General features: G+C 46.5%; 3 protein-coding genes across 13 annotated transcripts in view; 2 read left to right on the top strand and 1 right to left on the bottom strand.

Annotated features, from left to right (window-relative positions):
- The window catches only part of LOC309521007 (ovotransferrin-like), a 17,778-nt gene extending 13,639 nt beyond the window's left edge, over nt 1-4,139 (top strand). For 4 of the 5 annotated variants that reach the window (XM_082203141.1, XM_082203142.1, XM_082203140.1 and 1 more), the window contains 4 exons: nt 673-755; nt 1,093-1,277; nt 1,730-1,907; nt 2,711-4,139. In XM_082203141.1, the coding sequence (XP_082059267.1) occupies nt 673-755; nt 1,093-1,277; nt 1,730-1,907; nt 2,711-2,763 (499 nt within the window). In that variant the 3' untranslated portion in view covers nt 2,764-4,139. Of the gene's footprint in view, nt 1-672; nt 756-1,092; nt 1,278-1,729; nt 1,908-2,710 lie in introns of those variants that run through there. The other variant, XM_082203143.1, reaches the window with a different exon arrangement.
- Nucleotides 3,208-26,998, bottom strand: PRR14L (proline rich 14 like). 2 transcript variants are annotated; one of them, XM_082202965.1, is made up of 9 exons: nt 26,864-26,998; nt 24,012-24,533; nt 22,109-22,193; nt 14,416-20,008; nt 10,331-10,399; nt 8,975-9,137; nt 7,532-7,638; nt 7,249-7,320; nt 3,208-6,560 (listed from the first exon to the last, which is right to left on the bottom strand). In XM_082202965.1, the coding sequence occupies exons 1-9, from the start codon at nt 26,981-26,983 to the stop codon at nt 6,284-6,286; spliced, it is 7,008 nt and encodes a 2,335-aa protein (XP_082059091.1). In that variant the 5' UTR covers nt 26,984-26,998; the 3' UTR covers nt 3,208-6,283. The 2 variants fall into 2 exon arrangements, with proteins under 2 accessions (XP_082059091.1, XP_082059092.1); XM_082202966.1 differs by lacking the exons at nt 22,109-22,193; nt 24,012-24,533; nt 26,864-26,998 and adding an exon at nt 20,955-21,006.
- DEPDC5 (DEP domain containing 5, GATOR1 subcomplex subunit) overlaps nt 26,983-27,735 on the top strand; it is a 62,160-nt gene continuing 61,407 nt past the window's right edge. For 3 of the 6 annotated variants that reach the window (XM_082202998.1, XM_082203003.1, XM_082203002.1), the window contains exon 1: nt 26,983-27,106. The gene's annotated coding sequence lies outside the window, so the exon portion shown is untranslated. Of the gene's footprint in view, nt 27,174-27,735 lie in introns of all 6 variants that reach the window. The other 3 variants (XM_082203000.1, XM_082202999.1, XM_082203001.1) reach the window with 3 other exon arrangements.

Below are 27,735 nucleotides of genomic sequence, written 5' to 3' on the forward strand. Positions count from 1 at the left end.
CCAAATAAAATATTTAATAAAAATTATATTTAAAAAAATATATTGGCTGACTGCTGCCAAACTCTAAATTCCTTGGTGGCAATCATTACATGCCAAGTTAAATAGTGTGTTTTATCAGACTACTAAGTCATGCTCGGAGGAGGAATGGAGAAATCTGTAAATTTTGGCTTCTCTCAGTTTCTCATTCTTCCTCAATCTTAAATTCAGTTTGTCACTTTTCCCACCAGTCTGCGATGTATTTTTTTTAAGTCCTCATGAAAACTAATCAGCATTTTAGTGCTATTTTCTCCTAACAGACACATATTTGTATGTTGCAGGTTTGCCTAATACATACATTTTGCAAGCAGTATTACATAATGTAATGCATTTGTATAGGTTATTTTCATTAATATATACACTTATGGACACACTTTTTATTTGGAGAAGTGCAAATTTCTAAGAATAGCTACATCTTGGTTCATGTATCATTTTTGGAAGTGAAAATCAGGCAGATTAGTATCAAAATGCAAATTGAGCCAAATTTCCCCACCACCCCTCACTCATAAGGGGCACACCCATGTAAAAAAACACTGTAAATGCAGCTTGCAACACAGTGGGGGGGGAATGATCTGACTGTGTTTTAAGCCATTCACGTGACTAACTTTTGCTGGATTTGGACCACTCTTCTTCCAGATGCCTCTTTGGTGATCCCAGTGGAAGAAGTTTTGGTGATGTGGCTTTTTTAGAACACCATAACCTGCTCCAGAATATTCAGTGTAAGATGATTCTTTCAATCTTTTAAGATTCCAGTAAGGTGTCAAAGGGAATTTTCAACTTAACTTCCCTCCAGATGTTATCACCAGTTAAATAGCCTATCTAATCTAACGTTGTAAGGGAGAACTAGTACTACTGTACTTTTGTTTCTGAGAGTCTCGGAACTCTTGGAACTTAACACCTGCATAAAAAATTGTACTGTATTCTTTTGTTCTATTAATTCTTAAGAAATCATAAGAGGTCTTAAAAATGATCAGTTGTTCAATGACAGATATTTGGATCTTATTTACAAAGCAAATGGATCTCATGAAGAACTGCTTTGTTTTTGCTCCTTCGCAGACCTGGATAGCTCAGGCTGGGCAAAAGGATGTTCTCCAAGTGACCTTGAACTCCTGTGCCTCGACGGCAGCCGCGCAAATGTGACAGAGTGGAAAGTCTGCAACCTGGGCCTTGTCCCTCCCAATGTAGTTGTGACTCGCCCCGTAACTGTAGCAAAGGTCTATGACTTCCTGGTGAAGTCACAGGTCAGTTTGAACGTGTTGAACTGAATGATAAGAGCTTAAGCATTATTTGTGAGAGCTTCCAGCCGTGGATGGTTTAAGTAATACCCAGTTATTGCTGTTTGGCTTTAAGCTGCAAGTGGAAAAGCAACTCTGCATCCACATAATTTTATGTGGCCTCCTTTGGTGGTGTGATTTTAATTGGGAACATGATCTGGGGGATGGGGGGGAATTGCATGCCCACCTGCCACTGCTGGACATCCAATTACAGTTGCTGCCCCTTGAGGAAAATAAAGGCCATGCTTTTGGAAAACAAGGAGTCAAAATGATAGAGATGATTCCTAGCAGAGACTACAGAGAGGGAAATGGGTGAAGCAATCTATACAGTCCATAACCAGACAGAAAAGATATTGAAGCATCCTATATTGGCTTTGCTTGTACTCACGTTTCCACAGCTTCACCTTTTTCTTTTTTAGGAACAAAGCGTAGGCTTGACCTTTCAGCTCTTTCAATCAAAGGCGTATGGTGAAAGTGACCTGCTCTTTAAAGATGCCACTCGGCATCTCATTCCTACAAGCCACCTGGACTATGAGACAATCCTTGGGGAGCCCTTCTTCCAGCTTGCAGAGTCTGTTTTCAACTGCACACCTGCAGGTAAGGTGTGCTTACCTGGAAGGAGACATATGGCAGGGTCTAAGTTGTGCACCCGACTTGCCCTCTACTGCATTGTACTTGACATGCTTATGAGGGCAAGAATACTGATCCCCTTGCTGGAGAGCTTCTACAGGATCTAGTAATAGAATGCATGATTTGCTATATTTGTTGGAGAACTCTCAGGTTATTGGATGACTGACAGACATTAAGTTGAATCATGTAAAACCAATGAAACATAATAGAATCCATGCCTGCAAAGTTATTTGAGTAGTATGGATGTGCTATGCACGTGTTAAGTGTCAGCAAGATAGTGCAAATTATGCTCAAATCTGTTGATGCTAGGCAATTTGTGATAAATGAGAGTTATTATCATCATTAATTGAATTCCTTATCCACCCTTCATGAGGTTTTTTTTGGGGGGGGGAATTACAGTATATAAAAACATAATGCAATTAAAGCACAACAACCCCACATAGCACCCCTGCAAATTGTATTTTGCTTGGTTATTGTAATGGGTTAGGGTAGGAACCATAAAGGGCACAGAGCCCCTTGCTTCAACCCAAAGATATATAGATTTCAGACTATTGTCTGGCTTTGCTAAAAAGATTTCAGCAGCTGTCCAAACACATTCTTGCAGCTGTTAAGGGCTGAAAACGTGTTTTACAGAAAGCAAATTTGAGATTCGGAGGAAGCTACATTCTGAGATTGTTTGACACTCTCAGAAAAACACAGCGGGTGTGTGCGCGCGCACACACACACCTGCCTAGTGGCATAACTTAGATACATCCCATTTTGGTTTTCAGGCATCCTGGACTTCTGCAAACAAGACACTTGCATCTATTCAGAGCATCACTGATGTTGTTTCCAGGGAAACTCCCGAAACAGAAGTGAGACTGCAGTGGAAGATTTGATACATTTGCCAGGAAGGCAGAGAATTGCCAGGAGGCTCTGTGGGCTTCATCAGTGGCTGGCTGTTTTCCTTAGGAAACATATGCAAGGTGGGTTTAGTACACCAGCTAATACTAGAATGTCACCCATGTTGGTAGCCAGCCTCCAGTACCGCCATGCTTAAGTTTTCCTCAGGCTGTATCTTCAGTTACTCCAAAACATACACTTGCCTAGAAACATTTCACAGCAGCTTACCCCGGAATGATTTGCATAAGATTTACTTGCAGAGCTACTGATATTTAACAACTAGCCATGTGTTTCCCAATCTGATACTCTCCAGGTCTTGTATATCATTGCAAATTTAAATAAAGGCATTGCTATAAAACAAAGAAATCCCTTTAACACACACATGAAATGTTAATTTTTTTATTTCCATAATTTAACATACGAAGAAAGCAAAATTTCAAACTCAGACTACTGGAATTAAAAACAAAAACACCACATAATAATGGCATGACAGGTACAAAAATGTGCAAGTTTCCATTCAGTTTTTATTAATGCAAAAGGCTTAAAGAAGCCATTTCTGAACACTAACCACAAAGCAGTTGGAGCTTCATCAAAGAGCTCTGGGGACGTAAGCCTGACAAGGAGACAGTCAAATCTAACCACTGGCAGAGATGACCCATGCTCTGTCCCTGGCGATGTTACCTTGCAAGCCCTATTTCCTCCTGGCAGCTGCAGAGGGATTGCATTTTTATGTACTCCTGATTTCATTCAAGCAGACACAGTTCTCACAAGCCACATTATTTTATTACAAAACGATGTTCCGGGTCCCAAAGAGCTTACACCGTAGGCTGCCTTGGCTCTTTCCTGACAGGGAATTTTCGTTCAAGTGCTCTGGGTAGAATTTCTTCAATGATTGTACTGAAAACTAAGAAAGGAAAAGAATTCCAGTCGCCAGCTTGGAAAGGGCCTTGCCTGAAGGCAGGTTCTTCCTCGGGAATCTATCCTCCAAACCTCTCTCTTGTGGTGGGGGCAGCTCCAGAGGACACTTTTCACCAGCCACACTACTGCCACAACCCGTCTACGGGTCCTATGAGAACAGGGGTTAGAGGAACTTGCATCCACACAAAACGATGCCTTTAGAAAGAATCCCAAGTAGGGAAGAAAGCCTCTTTCAATGCAAACCATTGTTGGGATTGCCACATATCCCACCACATTACAGGGAAAATTCAGCCTCATTTTCTGGTCAGCTGCAACACAACAAAGGCAAGAACAGTCCTTGCACTCCCATGTTGCAGCTTTACAGAAATGCATTCTCAAGAGGAAGCGAACAAAACAGGAGCGGGAAAGTAAAACCACACCCACACAAAAGACACCAACAACAGACAATTCAAAATTCACAGTGGAGGACATACTCTTGTTCAGAGCACTGACCCTGCCTGGCACTCATGGAACATCAGCTCAACAACGGAATTGGAAATCCCCACATCACAATCTGTCCTGGTGTGCTGTGTCATAGAATCCCACTATGGGACAAAAAAATGTATTTTAAAATGTACTTCTAACGATGATTCTATTCAACACATCCAAAATATCGAGACTAGAGATGTTCAGGGATCGCCTACCATGATAAAAGTATTATTTGCTAGCCAGGAGCGTCCACAGATTTGCATGCAGTAGCAAACATAACGTCAGTCACATATGGAACTGGCTACGATATCTAGTCCAACCTTCCCCACAGTGGCAGAACTACAACTCCCACCAGCCCCAGCCAGCATGGCCATACGATACTGGGGCTGTTGGGAGTTGTAGTCCAAACCATCTGGAGAGCGTTCTACTTCGGGGTAGGTTGCACCATCAAAAAAACGATTCCCAGTTTTCTCATCTTTATCACATTGGGGAAACTATTTCACTTGCCCATACAGATGAGTATGCAGCAGGAATCCAACGGTTGCTTCAGGCACATGTGCGGCAGCCCCCCACCCTCCACTTCTCCAGTTTACAGGCCCAGGGTTTTATCACAGGCAACTGGGCTGACACCTTCTGCTTCTTGCTTCCTCCGATATGGGGATGGCAGAGAAGCGAGGGCAGCACAGATTTCACCCCTGGGCTTGCCCAAGTTACCATCATCTGCTATCTTGACTGGATGCCAGAGCAATGCTCATTCTGGAGGTAACAAGAAGGTATCCCAAAGGGGCATTTGAGGTACAGAAAGTGCAAATTTTAAATGAGAGGGAGGCGAGCTATGAGGATTTCAGCCATTAAATCTGGCCCAAATTATAGGCACTGCAGACACACAGCAGCTGCTGTTCCCTATGGTAAATGCTCAAATAATAATGGGGAGGGGAAGAGTATCCCAGAGCACAGAAATTTCCCAACTGGGCAGGGGGAGGCTAAGCTTTCCTGAGTGTGGCTACCAATTGTCACTGGCCGCTCACCAGCTTCCACCTGTCAGGACCCAGTACTGTACTACTCACCAGGCTATACAGACCAGTTGGTTATTAATAAATTGTTCAACTAGATGAGCTAGGCAATGCTTGGCCCCAAACCTATATTTTTTCAAGTTAAAAAGAGGAGGAATCTAAGAGTCACAGCATTTGCAGGCGGGGAGAAGAGACGATGCCGGGATGGGGAGATAACCCAACAAAATGTGGTGCACTTTGCAGCTGAAATCCACTGGTGTGTCAAATACCGAAAGGTTCAAGTCAGCAAAAGGAACATAGTGAGGAGGGAAAGAGCGGGGCTGAGCTCATGCTACCTGCTATCCCTCATCTCGGGGGGGGGGGGGAATGAACAATTACAGCCATTTCCCAGGGGAACCTCAACCCACAGTGTCCGTACCACGCATCTTTAAAACGGGTCCACATGCAGCAAACAAAGTACAAAAGTGCAAGTTGTTATGTTGTCGTGGGATCTCCCAGGAGAGACTCTGGCTGACTTGAGACAATTTTGATCAAGAGAGCGGCAGAGGATCCTTGACTGGTTACAGAGGATGGAAAAAATGTTGAAATCTTGCTTCACAAGTGCTGCTTGTGAATAAGCTCTTCCCCCTGCTGCCCATTTTACTCAAGCTTTTTGGTCCTCCTAGCCCCCTACGACATCTAGGGGTGGGGGGCACAAAAGAGCAGTGGCTGAAAACCCAACGCACACATACATTTGGAAGTTTAAATCCTGTTGTCTTTGAAGGTGCATTAGCCTTTAATCTGCCCCACCCATTTCCCCCAGAGGATGTTAAAACAATGATTTTCAGTGAGGCTGCAAGGAGGATGACAGAGCCACCTGGCTGCGTTAAAAGGAAATTAGAAGCTCTCCTCCCCAGTGCTTAATGAACTATCTCTACGGCCATGCCAGACAGGCCCGTAAACAAGAGCTGATCGTCCGGGGATCGGAGCAGAGTGGTTTCATATGGGGAAACTGATTACGTGCCTTTTCAGGCACGCTGAAGCGCTAAAGGACATGGGCCGTTCCCAGCCGCCAGCCCACCCTCAACTGCCTGATGCTTGCTCCTGCTCTTCCTCCTTGGCAAAGAAGCTTTCCAGGTCTGTCAGTTTCTGGATCAAGAGAATGTCTAGTTCTCTTCCACCCAAGGCGGCCTTCTGAGCCCGGGTGGAACCGCCCATCATTTTGACTCTGCTGCGTGCTCTCCTCTTCCGGGGAATGGTGAAATCTTGGAACTCCAAAATCCGCTTCCTCTTTTGCTGACTGACGGAGATCAAGGACCCGTTCTTCTCCTTTGGCTCCTCAAAGATGGTCTCCAGACACCTGAGAAGGCCAAAAGGAGTAAGCTTAGAATGTCACTAACTGCATGACATCTCACGGACCACAGGAGTGTCAGGAACAGCCCTGCTCTGAGAGAGAAGGCAACTAGAATGACTAAACAGTGACCTCCTGTGATATCTGTGATTCTAAAAACCTCATATCTCTGCCACACAGAGCTAAGCTGTACCTTAAGAGTTTCTAACCACAAACCAACCCTTTTTTAGAAATCCAATCGCCATCATCCCGTTGCTAGGACACTTCCCAGATGGTTTCCTGCTGGCATCTAGATATCCAGGCAGAATATCTTCCAAGCTACTCCCTTTGCTCTAAAAGTGCAGCCAAAGATCAAAGATACGGCAGGGAGGAGTGGTTGGGAAGGGGTTGAACAGAAGCTAAATCTGTAGTATATTTCCTCACATCAGTGTATATTTAGACATATTTTTCAGCATGAAAGTGGGTATGAACACACTTCTGCACATCACAAAAAGGCAATGTAACTCGTTCTCATTAGCTCACTACTTTATGACTACCCCCAACAACACAGCTCATGAACAAATGAGAGCTACTCAGTTTTCTGTGAATTCTCTTTGTACAGCAGATTAACATCCTGGAACTCAGCTATGGAGGCTTGCTATTCTATCCCAGGATGGGTCCAGAGAGTGAGCCCTTCCACTGGTATATGTAAACCAACCTGGTTGTAGGGGGAGATTTGTAGTTCTTGTTGGTGTAGATTTCTTCCAAACTGAATTCTGTCTTCTTCAGTCTAGAAGAATGATAATCGAGATACATCAGAAACAGCTGTAATCCATCAGATCTAGTTACTGCTGCGTTTGGTCAGAAGAAGAAAAAAGGAGTTTAAGAGGCACACCAAAACGTTAAGAGATTTGGGATACAGGTTAAGCACACAAGAAGAGCCCTGCTGGGTTCAGGCCAAGTGGCCCATCTAGTCTGAGCACAAGAACATACATTCCTACCTTTTCGGTCGGGGAAGTCCCATGGGGGTGAGGTTGGGATCTGGTTTAGGGATAGTCTTTCGAATCCGGATCTGAGATACTTTCTTTGGCCTCTTCTCCAGTTCAGCCTGGTGAAAAGAAGAGGATTATGCAATTACAACATGGCTTCAGATGCTACAAGCTCCAAAGAGAGGCATTCCACCAAGCTGGCCTCTGGCTCAGGGGTGATTATCCCATTTTATCCTCACAGAAATTACAGGAGAGGTTGGGGCAGGGGGAGAGAAAGGAGACGCACACATAATTTGCCCAGAGATATCCTCTGAGATGCACAGCCTGAGGGCAATCTGACTCATTGCCCAACCTGGCCCCCTGTGGCAGCTACTGCTCTGCTGACAGTCCCTCTTTACAATGGCTCACCTATAGACCGTAGACCAGCCTTCTCCCAACCTGGTGCTCTCCAGATATTTCAGACCACAATTTCCATCAGCCCCAGACAGCACAACCGTATGATGCTGGGGCTGATGTGTGGTGGTCAGGGCCAATGGGAGTTGGAGCCCAAAACATCTGGGAGGGCACCAGGTTGGGGAAAGCTGTTGCACACATTGAAAAGTGGCATACAGTGGTACCTCTGGATACGATTTTAATTCGTTCCGGGGGTCTGTTCTTACCCCGAAACAGTTGCATCCAGAGGCGTGCTGTTCTGTGCAGGTGTGGGCGGCGGCAGCCCACTTCTGCGCATGTGGAAACCTTTCCTTTACTTCCGGGTTTGCTGCATGCGTAGCCCGAAGCATTGGTATCCAGAGCGGTTCGTATCCAGAGGTAAAGGTAAAGGGACCCTGACCATTAAGTCCAGTCGTAGCCGACTCTGGGGTTGTGGCGCTCATCTCGCTTTACTGGCCGAGGGAGCCGGCGTACAGCTTCTGGGTCATATGGCCAGCATGACTAAGCCACTTCTGGCGAACCAGAGCAGCACACGGAAACGCTGGAGCGGTACCTATTTATCTACTTGCACTTTGAGGTGCTTCCGAACTGCTAGGTTGGCAGGAGCAGGGACCGAGCAACGGGAGCTCACCCCGTCGTGGGGAATTGAACCGCCGACCTTCTGATCAGCAAGTCCTAGGCTCTGTGGTTTAACCCACAGTGCCACCTGTGTCCCATTCCAGAGGTACCACGGTATTAATTCTTACAAACAACCCTACAAAGTAGATCAGCACTACCTCCATATTATGACAGGTGTGAGGAGATACTAGAGCTGAAAGGTAGAGTGGTCTGTTAGAGACTCCCATTCTTTCCCCACTAGGGTAAATCGAAGATTATTTTTTGCTTCCATTCCCTCCCCCCACTACTAAACATGCTTTCACCGACACACATCTTAAACCAAGATATATACCTGTCAAGCAATGGGAAGCACTATTCACCCTCCTACCAACTTGTGTACCCGCCTTTCCTCAGGACATCACTCACCTTTTCAAGCCGGCTACCTGTCTTGGGCAACACAGGGACAGGAACATCCAGTTCGTCCAAGGGAATGACCGGAAATGCAGGCACTGGAATTCCGAGAGGAGGACGTGCTGGCTCCAGAAGTGAGCAAGATGCATGTAATGACGAAGAAAATGAAGGTTCCAGCCTAGGAGGAGAACAAAAGAGGCAGTGAGTGTGTGGGGGAAGAACATGCTGATTAAGGCCAGGGATTGATGATGGAGACAGCATCAAGATTGGTTCTGGTGAGACAAGTCAGAGGGACAAAGCCAGTGGGGAGCTGGGGATCATGTCATGCCTGTAGCTTAACAGTAGATCATCTGCTCTGCATGCAGAAGGTGTGTAGGGGTGTGTGTGTGTGTGTGTGTGTATTCTTATTTTATATAATGCTTAACACTAAAATAGGCTTCTCAACAGCTTCGGAAATAGAAACTCAGTTGCACAACATTATAACATGAACACCCACCACAATAAAACAATCCCAATGAAACATCAAAATATAAAACATCCATGATTAAAATATGCAACAAAAGAGTTGGGTGGTATGTAAATACCAGCAATAAATAAATTTGAAAAAGAGGGCCAACTGGGAGAGCAGAGGCCAAGGATTGAAGAGGCAACAGTGATATATGTTGGGATATTTCCGTTCCACCTTAAAAGGGAGCAGGCTTTGTGAGTCACAGAGTCTGCGCATGTCCTGTTCACAGGATGTTTATGTTCTGCTGTTCCTTTCGATTTCTCAGTCGGTCAGAGACGCTGACTCAGAACGGTCATGTTTTTCTTTGTTCTGTTCAACGCTTAATAAAGTCTGTAAATATGCTCTTCTGCGGTGCAGCTTTTCTGGCTGTGTTTTCTGCTGATAAACAGTGTGCACAAGCCTAGAATGTGGCAATCTATTTCTGAGGCTTCGTGTCGCTAACTGCTGGATCTGCCTGTCTACGGGAGATCGGTGGACGCCCGGCAGCCGGCTTGGGGCCATGATGGACTATATCTCCCTGGCAGTTTCCCAACACTGAGCGCCCTCCTCCAGGGTGTTTTAGTCTACAACTCCCATCAGCCCTGCCTGCACAGCTGGGAGCCGCAGTCCAAAAGAAGCTCAAGGGTGCCAGGGTAGCAAAAAGTAATGCTGGGCAGGCATAAGGACATAGGAAGAGTCCTCCTGGATCACGCCAACACTCAACACTCCTAGGGAAGAATCCAGACACATTTTCTGCAATGACTCCTAGTCAGAGACAGACACAGTTTCAGGGAAGGTGTAAAATTGACCTCGAAAGGGGAGATCTTCAAGTCAAAGGCCCCTTTGTGTGATGGGGGGTGAGGGGTGGGCATGCCCCCACTTACCTCACAGCATCAGCGACCGTGCTGGGGTCATCCACACACTGGTCAGGCACCTGAGGCAACATGGCAGAGCTGGTTCAGATAGGAGAGAAAGCCACAGAAAAGCAAAAGTTAGAGCTGAATCAGCACAAGTTACATTCCAGGCAGGAGGGGAGAAAACATTGGGGTCTCTCTCTGTGCTTCCTGGGGCCACGTGTTTCGGAGACCCCTTGACTAGGAGGAAGGGTTTCGGCCTGAGAGGCAGAAGCCAAGAAAATATGAAACAGGAGGGTGCTAGGTTTAGCCTGAGAGGCTGGAAATCATTTAAAGAAGCTCCTGATGGTTTCAAAGTTACTTCTTTTTTTAAAAAAGAGCAAGTTCAGAACATCAGCCTTCCTCAACCTCGTGTCCTCCAGCCTACAACTTTCACCAGCTCCGGTAGGCAGAGCTGTTGCTGGCAGAGGCTGGTGGGTTGTAGTCCAAAATACTTGGAAGGCAGCCGGTTGTGGAAGGCTGAAGGAAGTTGCAAAGGAAGCTGAGCGCTAGGGGCACCTAAGGCTTCCAATCAAGGCTGCGACCTTTCATTCCCTCGCCTCATCTTACTGGAGCACTTAATTGGAACAGCCACAGCAGGAGAAAGTGAAAAAAACCAGGGGCAGCAGTCCTGAAAGCCTTTGAATGGAGCAGCCACCGTACATGGACTTAAGAAGCCATCTAGGGAGATACTGGAGAGCTGGACAGGGTTTGAAACTGCAGGAGAACTGCATCCATTCGGATTGCCCTTTGTGGGTACACTGGGGATCCGGAGGAGGTTTGGGGTGCAGGAGAATGGAAGACAGAAGCAGAGCTTCACCCTTCAGGACTCTGAGCCCACCTACAAGGCAGCCCATGCTTGGTGTGCAGGATGGCCAGAGAGGCTGAGACTGGCCTCTGCCAAAATGTGCCAGTAGAACTGGATGAGGATTGATGACGTGTCCTAAGCTGGAAACCTCAGCTGATCCACAGCTGTGGATAACACTATCTCACAAAACTGCATGTGAAATGGATTCCCAATTTTTGCCATTTGTCCTTAAGTTATTATTTTAAACTGTGGCACAGTGACAATAGTTGTACATTCTGTCTTTTCTACAGGTTGCAGAACCACCCTCAGTTCAGTAACGTAGGAAGGCAGCATACAAATTAAAGACCAGAGCCTCACACCAGCATCTTTTCCAAGCCTGGAAATAAGGTCAGGGAGGCCCCAATGCGTTAAGGGAGATTCCCTCACAGCATCTATGGAATGCTCTCCACAAAGAGGCCCTCCAGGTACCAACCTTGTCCAGGCACAGAGGTGCCGTTTTCCTTGGCATTTGGACATATCCAGTGATATTATATTGTTTAAAATGGGGTGGCTTTTTTAAAAAACAACAAACAAACCACATGGTTATGCAATTTTATTACTTGCATGCCAACCGCTTCAGGACATTTTAGTGGGAAACAATATAAAGGTAAGGTAAAGGGACCCCTGACCATTAGGTCCAGTCGTGTCCAACTCTGGGGTTGCAGTGCTCATCTTCCTTTACTGGCCGAGGGAGCCGGCGTACAGCTTCCGGGTCATGTGGCCAGCATGACTAAGCCACTTCTGGCGAACCAGAGCAGCGCACGGAAACACCGTTTACCTTCCCACTGGAGCAGTACCTATTTATCTACTTGCACTTTGACGTGCTTTCGAACTGCTAGGTTGGCAGGAGCAGGGACCGAGCAACGGGAGCTCACCCCACCATGGGGATTCAAACCGCCAACCTTCTGATCGGCAAGTCCTAGGCTCTGTGGTTTAACCCACAGCGCCACCCGCATCCCTGGGAAGCAATATATGGATTTAATAAACCTTAAAGCCTAACTAATTACTGCAGAGCTAGGGGAAAGGGGTGGGAAGCCTCACTAACAGAGGCTCTTTTGCACTCTGACCTGCCCCAAACAGACCCTCACTGCATGGTGAAGTGTTGTTTTTTAAATGAATGGTTCTGGTGTGACTTGCCCTCGGATATAGCCATGAGAAGCGCAGGAGGCGATCAAATGCCTTCAATGCCTGGGTGTTCCTTCTAAGCCTTGGCTTGACCACTGTGGGGTTCAGCCGGGGTGGGGCAATTCCCTCTGCCAACCTCCTTTGTACACAGAGGGTGAGATAAAGCAGTAGAGCAGATCTCGGTCTTAAAAGGGGCTGCCTCTTTCCAAGAGACCGAAAAGGGGAGGGGAGCAACCCACGGTACCTTGCTTTTAGCAAAAGGATGTGCAGGAAACTGCTCCACAATCTCCACCATAAGGTCAAGAATTTGGGAGGTAGAGAAGTCAGAGGAGTGACAACACACAGTTAAATCCAGCACTCTCTGTCCCTCCAAAGCGGTACATTTCTCAAGATGGCCTCACAATGATTTTGTATTTTGTTAGAATTGTATTTTATCAGCTCAGGCAGCATTCCTTCAGAACATGACACAAGCACCTTCATTTGATAGTAAGAGAGTTACAGATAAAACTCACTTTTTATGTTGATCCTCCCAACTTCCTTTCTATATGCTGAACAGTGTCAAAATCTTGACAAGTACACGAGATTAAATATATGTGGAAGGACACAGTTTGGTGGCAAAAGCTCTTGTATTGTATGTAGAAACACCAGGATAGCATCCCAGAAACCTGGCTCTTATGTAGGACAACTACTTTAAAATATGCTTTAATAATCTCCCAAACCTTACAGCAGCCTACACCAACCTGATGCCTTCTAGATGTTTGGACCGCAGCTCCCATCTGCCCCAGCCAGCACAGCAGTGCTGGGACTTGGAGGGTACCCACAAGGCAGAGGCTGCCGTCTTAGAATCACAGCAGAAAATGCTGAGCTTGAGAGTTCCACTCGGTATTAAACAGCTTCTTCACATGTTCTGCTAAACCCGTTTTAAAAACAGGTCAAGGAAGGCGAAAATATCTATTTTTAGAGCTTGGTTAGTTTGTAAAGTTTCTCTTTTGCAAACCGACAGGTAACTGAAATCGTTTCACAGCTGAGCCATATGCAAAAGATTTTTTTCCTCCCAGTAGGCACAGCAATCAACTGCTTTATCCATTTTTATTTCTGGCCACTGAAAGCACAGAATCTGCATTCTGGTAAGCAAACCTACAAGGTATTTCCTTTGCTTGACAGACAGATGCAGCAAGTAAGCCCCTAAAGGGCGAGGTGGTGAAGTGATTTATTAATTTTTTTTCAGAGGAGTGGGACAAAAACCCAATTAATAATTTTAGATCACACCCCACTGCCTTAGAATTACAAAAGCCACAAGTTGAAGAGAGAATACTACTTCAACTTCCTTTGTTTAATTCTGTTTTTAATTCAGGTAGTCAACATTTCCTGCTGACTTTTGGTGATGCCCATGGAGCAACATTTACTTACAAATTCCCCATGCTATCCTGCTCAAAGCTCTATCTCTGAGGCGCATGTGGGTTGTTTTCAGTAAGGGCAAACCCTCTGAACCTAGGCCTGCCTCTTTCCCTACCTGGTGCTCTCTAGTTGCTTCAGACTACAACTCTCATCAGCCTCAGCCAACCCAGGTGAGACGGGAGTTGTAGTCTGGGGCAGCTGGAAGGCTGGGAAAGTATGGCCTGCAGGACCCATTATGGAAGTCCAAAGTCTGTGCTCCGTAGTTCTGAAACCTCTCCTACCTCACACCTCCGGGAGCTCTGCCACCAGATTCTCACCTTTCCGCAATATATATTCTGGCACGTGGTGTGGGGTGTGTGGCCGGGAGGGGAGAAAAATGAGAGTTAGTGGAGCAAATAAACCAACCAAGCCTGGCTCTGCTCCAGCTGACAAGATGGCGCTCTGCAGGGGAGGCATCTTGCGTGAGCAGGTCTCGCCAACGGTAGGCACACACACATGCAAGGTGGAACGTGAGCCCCCTTTCAACCTCCTGCAGTTCCTAACGCTGCGCTCCCCTCCCTCTGCAAGAGACAGAAAAGTACATAGAATCCTAAGAGTTGACAGTGACCCAACAGGCCTTCTAGTGCAACCCCCTGCAATGCAGGAATACACACACACACAGCCGCACAAGATGGGAGTCTCGGAAATAAGGGGGAGGGAGCTTTACCTGTTCCCGAAGCTCAGCCTGGTGGTCGCAGAAGTGGCTGGCTGCCACTTGCAGCGCTTGGAATGGAGAGGAGTGAATTCGGAGGGACGGTTGGGGGGAGGACCGTGCTGGCTCCATATGGACAGAACTCGACCCAGCGAATAGGGCAAAGAAGAGAAGAGGTCAGCTGACGCAGAAGCGGAATGTCTTAACCCCTTCAAGCCCTGGGCGAGCTGAAGTGCAGCCAGATTCTGGACCGCTGGGAGGCGGCTGGTGAGGCTCCTTCTTCTGGTCCAGATCCGAAAGCAGCCGGGGGAATAGAGGGCCAAGACGGTGTGGAGGCCAAGTGGGGAGCAGCCTGCCCTCCTCCGCTGAGTCGTGATGGCCTCGCTTCGCCAGCTCTCTGCCGCGCCGAGAGAGGCCAGCGGTGTGGTGGTGTGCGATTCAGCAGGGACCCAGGCATCTCTCTGGACTGGTGCGACACTGAGGCAGCTTTGAGGCAGGAGGAGAGAAAAGGTCCACTTGGAAGGCTGGAAGCCGTGGGCCTCCCCCAGAGCCAACCGGTGGCTGTTGCTAGGGTCGTTGTGCTGTGCTGTCAGCCCCGGGAGATTCCTCGCTGGGCTGGAGTCCAATTTTATATGGAAAGTCACAGGGAAAACAGGGGCACTGAAGGCCAGGGGGGAGTTATTATTGCCCAGTTCCAGAAAGAACAGGTTGGTCAACTCCAGGGGATAAAGTGCCAAAGATTGAGAGGTGAACATCTTGAAGCTGCAGCTGCTGCCATTAAACCATGGAGAGTTGAGCTTCAAGTCCACGCAGGAGAAAACTTCCAAGAGCTTCTTATGTCTGAAGTGGCTGTACTTTTCAGGGACAGAGAGGAGCTCTGTAGAGCCCAAGAGCTGGTTGCGGTTTTGAGGGTTTCCCGGCAGTGCCAGCAATTTGTTAGCCAACGCTGACAGCTTCCTCAAGAGCGCCGGGTCTTTGGTAAGTTTGCTAAGCCTGGGGCTGTCCAGCAAGCTGCTTTGGCTGCCTTGTTGCTTTGGCATTTGGTCCCTGACTGTGCCTTCTCCTTTGTTTCCTGTAACAGTGAGCTTTGGGGAAAAACAGACAGAATCTGTGAGCTGGCACTCAGGCTTTAGAGCAATCGCAGAGGGATTCCTGAAGGAAACAGAACTTGCCATTAGGTGATTTTTTCTTGCTGTTCTGAGCTGGTCCGGCCTAGAAATCCTGACCCAGGCTTTCCCCAGCTGCCTCCTGAATGGAAGAGGTGATCTTATTCTGCGAGTGCATCTGAGGGAACTCCTGCTTCCATCGTAACTAAAGTGAAAGGCTTGTGGCAACATGCAAAAGACTACAAGGACAGGACTGTCATTGGTGGCTGATGGTCGGCTTTGGCTCCTGAAACTCCCTAGGCTTTGGCTTTTGGCCTCTAGGTAGTCCAACCCATCAAAGTCCTTGGCTCTCTTTGGCCTTTTCCACCCCCTGAAAGTGCTGCCAGGACTTCCATTCTCACTGACCTCAACTCCGCTCCCTGAAGCAAAAGCATGTGGCTTCACCACCATCTCATGGTAAGAACTGCTTAAAGGTGGTGCAAGGCAGAAGAGTCTCCGTTTCAAGAGGTTTCTGGATTTCACCTTCACTTTAGCTCTTCTGTCTTGAAGAACTGCACCACAGGAGGCAGCAGGCAGAGCTGGAACTTCCTCAGCCTCCTCTTGCAAGGGTTTCTGGGTAAGCATCAGACAAACACCTGATTCTGAATCTCTCGCCTTCTCAACAGGTATTTCAATGACCAAGCGATCTTCCAATGGCTTCTTTCCGTCTCCTGCTGGCTCCTGGGTGACCTCTGCAGCCTGCCAGCTTCTTCCTTGACTGCTGAGGCATTTGGGGGAAGCTTCTAACCTATGACCACCTGAAGAAGGACAAGGCAGGATGCTGCTGCAAAAGATTTCCGGAGACAGTCTTGTGGAAAGTAAGCATTTAGTTTGCAAAGCATAGTGCACGTTCTTTAAACGTCGTCGAGCAACAACAGTTAGCTTTGAAGGATCTCTGATTCTGCGAAACTTGGGGTTGTGCAGCAATCTGCTAAGTTGCAAAATGTGCTCAGGTAGGGGGACAAAAGAAGGCTGTGTGTGTATTTCAATCTTGAATGGGAACACAATTTCTTCTCGCCCTTCAGAAAACCTCAAGCCTTGCAAGAGAGCTCCAGGAGAATCTTTAATGCCTAGAGGGTAAACTGTTACCTCCGTTTTCTCAGTGGGCAGATTGAGTGCTCTCTGGTTACCTTCCAAAGACTGTTTCATCTTTTTTGAGGGGTTAGGACTGTCAGAAATAATTGATATGATGTCTTTTACTACTTCCGCTCTTCGCTTGGTACCTACTGCACAAACGGACGTTTCCTTGCTATCTAGAGGAGAATCTCTGGGCGTATTTTCTTTAACAGAACAGCTTGCCTCTTCATTCTCTGAATTTAACAGGTTAACATGTTGATAACAGAGTCTACTGAGAGAAAAGCTGATTGTTCCAGGGTGTTCTTTGGGAAAAGGACAACAACGACTACATGGAGGAAAAGATGGAGATGTCCATGGATCATCTTTCTGAGACAAGCAGATGGCTGGATTCTGAGCAAGCTGCACTCCAAAACATATACTTGCCAAAGTAGGCACTTCTTTGTTCTCCAGCGGCTTTGAACACACTCCCTCCATACTTTTCTGACAGTTTACAGAGTTTCGCTGGAAAAACATTTGACTAGGAGATGAGGCAGGCCCACTACTACACTGTAAGAATGCTTTTTCATCTAGTACCTCGGAAGGACTCCTGCTGACTGCCCCAGATGCAGATTCATCAGTTGTTGCTTGAGAAGCCTGATCATTAACAAACCCTATTGACCTCAAAAGTTCAGAACAACATTCTGAATGCGAGTCGACACTTTTCAGTTCTACGGACTCTTCTTTCAATGGATTGCCAAGAGATTCTGACAGCATTTTAACAGATGAGCAACTGCCTAATGTAGTTCGCTGAAATGTTTCTTGAATACTCTTTTCTTCTATTAAAAGCAACGGAACTGGGGCTTTGCCGTGGCCCCTCTCCCAGCACAGAGAGTTGTTCCGATTACAGTCAACAGATTTTTCAGTGTCTTCACTTGAGGTCACAGCCTGCAGAGCGTGATCCACCTTTTGCTTCTTTGAGGACATCAAGGGAGGCTGCTGGCATTCCGAAACATCTTTTTCTGGGGATTCATTTTTCTGATTCAACAAAACCAGTCTATTAAAAGGAGGATTCTGATGTGGAAAGGGCTGGACTTTTGCCTGACAGATTGTTTCCCCTGGCTGACCTGGATTGTCAGCACATAAATCCTCCAAGGGCAAAAAATCAGGCTGCTGCTCTGTGTGACCTGGGAAGCTGGAGTGCATGGCAGTCTTCATACTGGAGGGTTCAGGTGCAAAAGAGGAAGAGGAGTGGCGGTCTTGATGCTGCCTTTGTTTTTCCTCACCTTTGTCTTTTACAAGTTTGCCAAGTTGAAGGCAGTTTGTTTTGCCAAAATCTCTGTAATCTGCCAGTTTCTCATTTCTCCAACTCTCACCACATGTTTTTACACTTTCAGCTGCTCCCATTCCATCAGATTCAGCCACCAGCGAAGCTTTAACTAATTCTGGGTTTGAATCTGCAGGGAAAACACTGGCATCAACTTCCAACACAATGTGTGGTTTCACAGAAGTATCGTTGCCGTCAGACCTCTGATTTCCAGCTGCCACATCTGACACTTCTGAAGCTTCAGGAGAAGCTGCATCCCAGATTCTTCCAGCATCATCTGAGACATCACAGGGATGATGGTCCCCTGCCTTAACAACACTGCCAGGCTCCTCGGGAGGGACACCTTCCCTGGCAGATGCAGAAGAGTGACTTGCTTTCAGTCCATCAGATTCTTCACTTTTGCTTTTGAGAACACTGTTGCCGTCAACATCATCATTAACAGCTAAGCAGATACCTCCCAATGAGGTGCAGCAAGTCTCAATGGCAGAAGACAGGTCATTCATGCATGGGTTCCCAGGACTATATGCTTCGATTTGCGCCATTTCCTGATCAGCTGGCTTCTGCTCTGTATCCGTCAGCATAAGGCCTCTGCTTTTCACGGATGCTTCCCTTGTTGTAATACAACTCCCAGCATTCTGACTTGGCGAAGGTGACTCTTTCTTGGTGTGAAGTACGAAGCTGGTGCTCTGCAGCTTCAGCTCTGCAGGGAATTCTTCTCTGGGCAAGCTGTCTAGTAACCCGCTGCAATTTAAAGTCCTCTCGGTTTGCTGGGCAGAGGAGTAAGTGTCACAGAGTTGAGCTGTTGAGGGTTTTTCTTCTGAGTCAACATCTGCTATGGTGGTAGCACACAGGTGTGTAGCTGAAGGGCTCTTTTGGATTTCTATCTTTGGACCACTGTGGGATCCCATCTGTGGTACATGTTCACCTAATCTGGAGCCACAATCCAAAGAGTCACAACTGGTGGGATTTGAATCATTGCTTGTGCTGCAGCTGTTCTGAATGCACCCAATGTTTCCCACTTCCGCCATGAGAGACCTGTTTTCTTCTCCCCCAACAGCCATGCTTATGTCACTAGAAGCACATTGACGATGCTTATCCTTTTGGATGCTGTCAACCTCTATAGAGGCCAGTCTTAATCCATCTTCTGGATGTGCAGGTGAAGAGGGAAACGTGTTTTTGGCCACTGAAGATGATTCTGCAAAGCTGTTTTCCTGTGGCTGAGAATTTTCTTGAATGTCTTTCCAGTAACATTGAACAGCACCCCTTTTCTGGATTTCAATAGCTCCCTCACAGGTCAAACTGTAAGCGTGGTCCGTATTTTGAGCATCCACCTCCTGTTCTTGGTTGCTTTCGCTGGACATCTCTTCAGTGCTGCACGCTGGGGACAAAGTTTCATCCGTATCCGGCTCAGAGGCCCATTCTTCCAGCAGCTCAATTTTTTCACAGCTCCTCAAGTCTTCCTCCTGCATTTCACAGACAATTTCAAAAGCATCCATGTTCTCTTCCCAGAGTATGTTTCCAAGCTCCAAATTGCCTTCCAAGTGATGTCCTGAAGCTTCAGGGGCTGAGTTTGACAGCTGAGCAACAGTGGTAGTCCCACTTTGCAAAACTGGAGAAGAGCTACTGTCATTAGGCACGTTTGTCTTATCTTGCATGGAAGCTGGATCGCTGTCAAGGATTGGGTTCGCTTCCACATCTCGATTGAGGGACGTTTCTCCTGCAGCTCCTGAGCTAGGAAGGATACACTTCGTTGCTGACAAAGCAACATGGGAGATCAGAGCTTGACAATTCTCCTCCACTTCTTTGTCTTCCTGCAGCAGCTCTCTTGCTGAAGCATCATTCTTGGCGCTCACAGGTTCTAGAGAGACTAAAGTGTTGCTTCCTGAAACCTCAACTTTGGCCATGACTGTGTCTCCCTCTGAGGACTCACTGCTCTCAGGTGGGACACCTGCAACCTCTCTGGCACTGTGCTCGCCTGAATGACTAAACAGCCCATCAGTCCCCTTCGCCTTCATACCTTGTGCTTCTTGCAGGAGGTTTGACAGATTTTCAGGGATCACCTGCACATTTGCTTGGCTTTCTTCTGCACAAAAGAGAAACGGGGAGGGGAGGAGTTAATGTGCTACATGCCTTATTCATCCATTTTTTTTTTAGTACTGGAAGAATAAGATTATAAGCAACCTTAGTTGTAAGCAGGATGGATAAAAATCAATGATTTTTATTTTTTTTAATACGCTTTTTATATTTAAATTGGCTTTTTTTATTTAAATCAGCTTTTTTTGATTTAAATTTGATCTGTCTAAAGATAGTTTTCTATTAAGTTAAATTATAGTCCAAATGCCATTCATCAGGAAATAAGGATTTGTTTTAAGTTTTTTATGTGTGCTAAAACTCAGTCTAAGGTTTTTTTAAAAAATAAATTGTTTAACCACATCAGTTACCAAACATGGATACATATGCTATAATGTTATTGTTTAGTTAAATAAATTGTTTAAATTGTTATTAAGGAAATGATTATTTTTCTCTTTCCAATAAAGTACAGCAGAAAAGTTGCCCCAATGTAATCAGCTAACTTATTAAACCACACAATAATTTCATAATTATCCGCCTATGTATTTCCAATAGTATTACCAAATCAATAATTTTAGAAATAACTGTAAAAACTACTCTGAAAGTTTATTATTCCAAAAATGAAACCTTCCTCTGGTTGTAAATATTAAGATGATTACCAGCAAGAATGAGTGTTTCTGTAAAAAAAATGATTTAAATCAAAGGGGATGTAAATGCAATAAATAATTAAGAAGTAAATAATACTCAACGGGTGACCTGAGAGGCAACAAGAGCAAGATAGCAAAGGAAGCAAATAACTAGTTCGCAAGTAACTAATAGCCAGACCAGATCAACCCATTTTCTTGACTTCTTAACCCCAGCCTAACTGGTTCACACAGAAAGGACTGTAGGGTCCTTTCCTCTGCTCAGTCCTTTCACTGAGCAACAGTATTCACTCCAATTTACTCCAAGGTACCCACATGTTAATTCTGACAACGAAAGTCAAAAGCCTGCCAGCACAACTACTCAGGCGATCTCAGCTGGGGCTGGCCCACGGGCTCTCTATTAGGGCTAGAACTCTGAGGAGGTTCTAGAATTCTGAAGGCACCACTTTGTTTGTGACGAGGATAAGGGTGAAACCATCTCCAATCTCTCTCACCTGGTGTTAACATCATAGAACATATACTGCCTTTTGCCGATTAAACAAAGTGGGACCCCACAAAAGGGTTATGGAGCTGAAATCTCTAGTGGGTACATTTATGAGCCCCTCCTCCATTGTTTGGCCTCAACAGGTATTAATAAAGTTATACTGGCTCTGAACACAGAAGTTCTCCATTTAGCCAGAGAAATGGGTAAATTGAAGCTTTCTCTCAGGAGGGAAAAAGAAGCCAAGTTACTCTACTTTGTCATGTAAAACAAAATGATGATTAAGACAGTGACCTGAATGGTGAATGATATTTCTGGAAAGCATTGGAATACACTGCTTTCCTTGTCAGGGAGATGGAAAACCATACTCAGGTATGCCGTAAAGGTACCCCTGCCCGTATGGGCCAGTCGTGTCCGACTCTAGGGTTGTGCGCCCATCTCACTTAAGAGGCCGGGGGCCAGCGCTGTCCGGAGACACTTCCGGGTCACGTGGCCAGCGTGACAAAGCTGCATCTGGCGAGCCAGCGCAGCACACGGAAACGCCGTTTACCTTCCCGCCAGTAAGCGGTCCCTATTTATCTACTTGCACCCGGGGGTGCTTTCAAACTGCTAGGTTGGCAGGAGCTGGGACCAAGCAACGGGAGCGCACCCCGCCACGGGGATTCGAACCGCCGACCTTTCGATCGGCAAGTCCTAGGCACTGAGGCTTTTACCCACAGCGCCACCCGCGTCCCTCAGGTATGCCATAGGTGACCATAAAGAAGCGCTCTCTGCCCCGGTCAATGTGGCCAATGGTCAAACACCCTCTCATGCTCTGTTCGCAAGGCAAAAACCGTGGCAAGCTGTAAACACTTCCTAAAAACCCATCTTTTAAAGCAGACATTCCTGGGCTCACACTGTTTCGTTTTATTAGTTACTGATATTCAAACTGATTCAATCCCAAATGGACTATCCAGGCAGGGAGAAGCAGCTTGGCCAAACAAATTACCTGGGTTCTTCTGCAAGCCAGCTGCTTCAACATTGGAAGGGCTTGGAAGAAATCCTCTTCCCATGTGGGTTAGCCAAGGTTCTTTCTGAAACAAAAACACACACAATGCCAGCCATCAAAGCAGTAGTAGCAGCAGCAGAGACAGAAGGGATTAATTATTACTTCCCCAAACCTTCCCCAAGCAGTGCAGGTGTTAAGTCTGTGGAGAGAATCTGTCTCCGGGTATTCTTGATTAAATGTGCTAGATTTGTTTCTAAAAAGATACTCTTTCTCCACACTTATTTTGTGCTACCAATCCGCTAGCACCTCACACGGGAGCAAGGTATCAAATCCAACCTGCCATGGATAGCGCTGCTTTATTCTACTAATAATCATATTACGGATTTTTAGTTTCTGATTTTTACGAAATAATTTGCACCAATGTTTACACTCACCGCTTGGATATTTTGACAATAACGAAGAACTAAATGGATTATTTCCTCCCAGTGTACATACAGACCCAAACAGCTGCCTGCTCTTTTGAAGGAACGGCTGTGACTGAGTGGTAGAGCAGTTGCTTTGCATGCAGAAGGTCCCCGGTTCAGCCTTCAGCACCTCCAGGTAGGGCTAATAACATTCCCTGCCTCCTGAAACACTGGAAAGCTGCTTCGAGTCAGTGTAGACCAGGGGTGTCCAAACTTTTTTCAAAGAGGGCCAGATTTGATGAAGTAAGCATACGTGAGGGTCGTATGTTTGATGAAGTAAACATACATGAAGTAAACATACGAGTTGTCGACTTTTTTTAGGATTGAAGTTGTTGAGCTTTTTGTTGGATTGCAAATAAACTGCCACAGAGGCTGGATTAAACCAACCAGCGGGCCACATTAGGCCCCAGAAACAGACTTTGGACATGCCTGGTGTAGACAATACTGAACCAGATGCATTTGCTATAAGGCAGGTTCCTATGTTCATAAAACATAGAATTAAAAATATCCATCACAATGGAAAATTTTAATACCACCACCAAACAGATTCCAAGGAGGAGGTGCCATTTTCTTCAGAGCAGTATGTTTGCACGGGGACAAGATACAACAATTCCCTCATCTAAACCCTTCTGTTCTCTAAGCTGTTGTTTCCTTGACAGGTCTACTGCATTTGAGCTAATTTAATTTGTTTTTAAGAAGCCAGTTCCCATTTAACATGCAGAGTCGTCCTCGGATGAAGTATAACACTAGCTTCATGCCTTAAAGTATTTTAAAAAGTAACTTGTTCTGAATTTTAAACAGGCATTATGAGCAAGGCTAGTTCACAAGGCTAGTACAAAGAAACAAGAATTCTGAAAGGAAAATGGGAAAGAGGATGTGCTGTTTTATACAACAATGAATCATAACAAAACACAGTTCTCCGCTAGCTGTAGATTTTATATTTCAAGACATTCCATTAATAGTGGCAAGCAATATAACTTCATGATTTAATGGAAGAGGACACCCAGTAATTCACACAGGCTGCAATCCTCACTAACTACACCCACTGACCTAGGAGTTACTCCCATTGAACTCAAGTGGGCAGAGGTGGGTTATTCTGAAAGGTATAGGATTGCATAGTCAACACTTGATTAAATACATGCAGCAATTCTTAATCTGATATAAGCCTGTACAACATCTCCAGTATTTGGAACCGTTCCATTTCTAAATCCTCTATATCTTGGTGTTGATTTAACACAATTGCTATGTAACTGTTTTCTTCTAACACTGACACAAGAGGCAGACCCCAAAATCTTTCCCCATCTTAACTTAAACATATTTCCCCACACATCTCTTTTCCAGAGAAGTGTCATGTTAATCTCTTGCGAAATAGAGGTGAAATAGAGGCTAACAAATTTATTACGGCCTTCAAACCAACACCAAATGGCCCTGATTCTTACCTCTCTTAAGCAACATATTTCCTTTGAGGCTAGATAAGACTGTGCAAGGCCTTCCTCGTCAGCAACACTCCCCAATTCCTTTCTCCCTCCCGTGTCTTCCCTTGAATGTTGGTGACAAGGGTCCAACTCCATCACATCCTTTTTTGGGGTATCATCATCCTCAGCCAGATCTCTGGCTTCTGCAGGCTCTTGAGGAAGCAGATCCATCAGCCCAGGGCAAGAGGCTTTGCCTGAGCAGTCCAGCCTTTCAGCAGAGTCCTGAGAACAGATTTTCAACCCATGAGTCCGGTGGGGCTTGGATGGCAAACTGCTACATGACAGCACAAAGGTTGATGCTTCAGGTTTAGCATCAAGTACAATGGTGGGATCCGACAGAGCTGCAAGGTCGGTGGAGAGGGTGACTGGCAGACTCGTGTAGAGTTCTTGCACCGCAGCAGACATGGAGGAGCTGAGAAGGTCAAAATGGCTTTTTTCCAGGGACTCCACACTGGCAGTGAGCATCAGGACAGTTGGACCAGCCACCTTTCACAACAGAAAAAGACAAGTGAGCAGAAATAATATTAGAAGAGCCCCCTGGATCAGGCCAACCACCCATCTAGCCCAGCATCCTGTTCTTACAGTGGCTAAGCAGATACCTGTGGGAAACCCACAAGCAAGACCCAAACACAAGAGCACTCGCCCATCTTCTGGCTTTCAGCAACTGGTATTCAGAAGAATTGCTGCCTCTGACCATGGAGGAAGAGCATAGCTATCACAGCTAGTAGCCATTTGTCTAACCCTCTTTTAAAGCCATCTAGGTTGGTGGTATCCATCAATGCCTCCTTTAGGAACAAGCTTTATAGTTCAAATATGTGCTTCGTGAAGAAGTACCGTATTTTTTGCTCTATAAGACTCACTTTTTCCCTCCTAAAAAGTAAGGGGAAATGTATGTGCGTCTTATGGAGCGAATGCAGGCTGCACAGCTATCCCAGAAGCCACAACAGCAAGAGGGATTGCTGCTTTCACTGCGCAGCGATCCCTCTTGCTGTTCTGGCTTCTGAGATTCAGAGTATTTTTTTTCTTGTTTTCCTCCTCCAAAAACTAGGTGCGTCTTGTGGTCTAGTGCGTCTTATAGAGCAAAAAATACGGTAATTTCTTTTACCTGTCCTGAATCATCCTACATTCAGCTTCATGTCCTCAAGTTCTAATGTTATGAGAGGAAGAAAAACTTTTCTCTATCCTCTTTCTTTCATGCAAGGCAAGGTGAACCATCCTACCATGCCTTCTTCCAACGTCTGTTTTTCCAGGCCTTCATTATGGCACAAAGTTCTCACCCCTGTCTCCACCTTGTCTTCTGTGCTCCAATTGCTGATCCCCTCCTCTAGAAGCAGCTCCTTCCTCACATTCCATCCTGAAATTCCCACCTCACTTCACCCAGCTTGGGGAATTTGATCTACTAGAGGAGGAGGAGGAGTGGTAGAAGGAGAAGGATTTGGGGTGGAAATGTTAGGATTCTCATCCAAAGCTCTCTGGAGTTCTAAGGCACTCAGGATTCCCTACTCACTTCAAGATTGGGGGAGGCTCAAGAGGTGATGGACCTGAACCACCTTCATGGAGGCACCATAGCACAATAGTAGAGCCATAAAGGCCATAATGAATATATTCCATATCCATGGTAAGAGGCCAAAATCCTTCTGAATGCTAGTTACTGGAAACCATAGGATGGGAGGGCTCTTGTGTTTGGGTCCTGCTTGCTGGATTTCCTTTGGGGCATCTGGTTGTTAACGGTAAAAACAGGAGGAGGGACTAATCCTTTGTCCTGATCCATCACCATCTTCTTATGTCTTATGTACAAAACGCCCCAACCTGAAACCTTGAACAGCCACCAGCCAGTGTCAACAGTACTAAGCTAGACAGACCAAGGCTCTGACTTTGTATAACTCAGCTTCCTATGTTCCTTTTAAATTCAGCCCATCATTCAGAACTATGAGGACAAGAATATATTTTTGTGTACGCACCCGTAAGTTCCATGGCAGAGCATCTATTAGGCAAACGAAAGTTCTCAGCTTTAATCCCCAACAGCACCTCCGGTCTGGGCTTCAAGAGACCTCCTACCCATCCCAAGAAACCACATAACTGTCAACGTTTCCCTTTTTTAAAGGGAAATTCCCTTATTCTGAATAGGATTCCTCGCAAGAAAAGGGAAAAGTTGACAGCTATGAAGAAACCCCGGAGAGCCACTGCTGCCAGTCCGTGCCAACAATAATGAGGTAAACGGACCAATGCTCTGCCTCTGCAGAAAGCAGCTTGGTATAATCCTGCTGAAATCTCTTCTCCGCAACTACCAGCGGTGCAAGAGCCTTGTCGGATTTTCTACCTGGTTGCCCTTAGCTGACTAAGCCCTCCTCCGCCTGGGGGCCCACGCCAAGGCCCAGAAAGCTGCCCTGAAAAAGCTCCCTTTCCCTGGGAGGCTCGCCAAAGCACTTTCGGTGGGCGAGTTCAGGATGGGACCCTCAGAGGATCCTCATCGTCATCACAATATTCAGTCACTTATTACCCAAGGGTTTCCTAGCCACCTTCCATACATTTAAAAACATATATATAAATAAATTACATCATAAAAAAGAAACAAAACATTCTCCACAGGAGGAGCCTGAGTGGGGGGATGACCCCAAAAGTCTTATTAGCTAATTAACTAATTAAGCCTCCCCCCCCCCGCCTCGAGCTGTTTATGCCATGCTGGAGCGAAGGCGGGGTATTGGGGGCGCCTCCTAACTCCCCCCCCCGTATTACTCTTCCGGGGCCTCCACTCGCCCTCGCCCCCTCAGGTGGGGGGGGGCTCCGCCCCGGCGTCTTTTTCCCCCCTTCTTCACCTGAGCGCGGCTCCGCAGGCCGCAGCCGTCTCCGCTCCCTCCGTCATCGCGCCGCTCTCCCCCCTGCGTCTCTATGGGCAGCGCCGCTTCCTCATCCGGGAAATCAACCTGCGCCACCATAGAGAGGGAGGCGGGCGGAAAAGCGCGCGCGAGGCTCCCGGATGAGGAAATCAAAAGGGAGCCCAGGCGCGTGCGCTTCGTGCGGGGAGCGGGTCCGCCACGCCCCCCTCTCCGGTGCTGTGGGTAAGTGTAGCACGAGAGCCGTCGGTTCCCCTCAGCCCAAGAGCACGGTCGGTCGCGGGTAGGCATGAGATAATCTGTCTCCCCCCCCCTTTTGGGGGGTTGAGTGCGCTCGCCCTCCATCTTTCGCCATTGGGTTGGAGGCTGAGTGGACTGTACTATTCCGGACCACGGGGGACGGCCAGAAATGTAGTGTTAATGGGTCTCGTATGGTTGTTGTGGAGATTAAGTGAGGACGGGGAGAGCCACGAGCTCCTTGGAGCAAAGGGTGGGATATAAATGCAACAATAAATAGATGATAAATGACAGATTCCCTGCAAGTAACAAACTATTACGCCAGGAAATATTATCTCATATGCTGAATTACTGTTAGATATATATATTTTTAAGTAGGGTAGCTTTCACAAAAGGGATTCACACCCCAAAACAAAACAACAAAAACACCCACCACCACATGAAATCTGAAGGGGGTATATAGATGAAACTGCCACTCCAGTAGTTTGCACAACACACCCCATTTCTTGCTCTGGGGTAGAGGTGAAAGTGCCACTGTGTTGGTACAGAGTACCAACTGGGCTGTGGGGTTGTTTTCCTTGAAATGTAGAATGGATGGCAAGTGGTTTTGAATGCTT

This window comes from Podarcis vaucheri (genome assembly GCF_965113315.1).
Source record: "Podarcis vaucheri genome assembly, chromosome: 16".
In the NCBI taxonomy this organism is placed as follows: Eukaryota; Metazoa; Chordata; class Lepidosauria; order Squamata; family Lacertidae; genus Podarcis; species Podarcis vaucheri.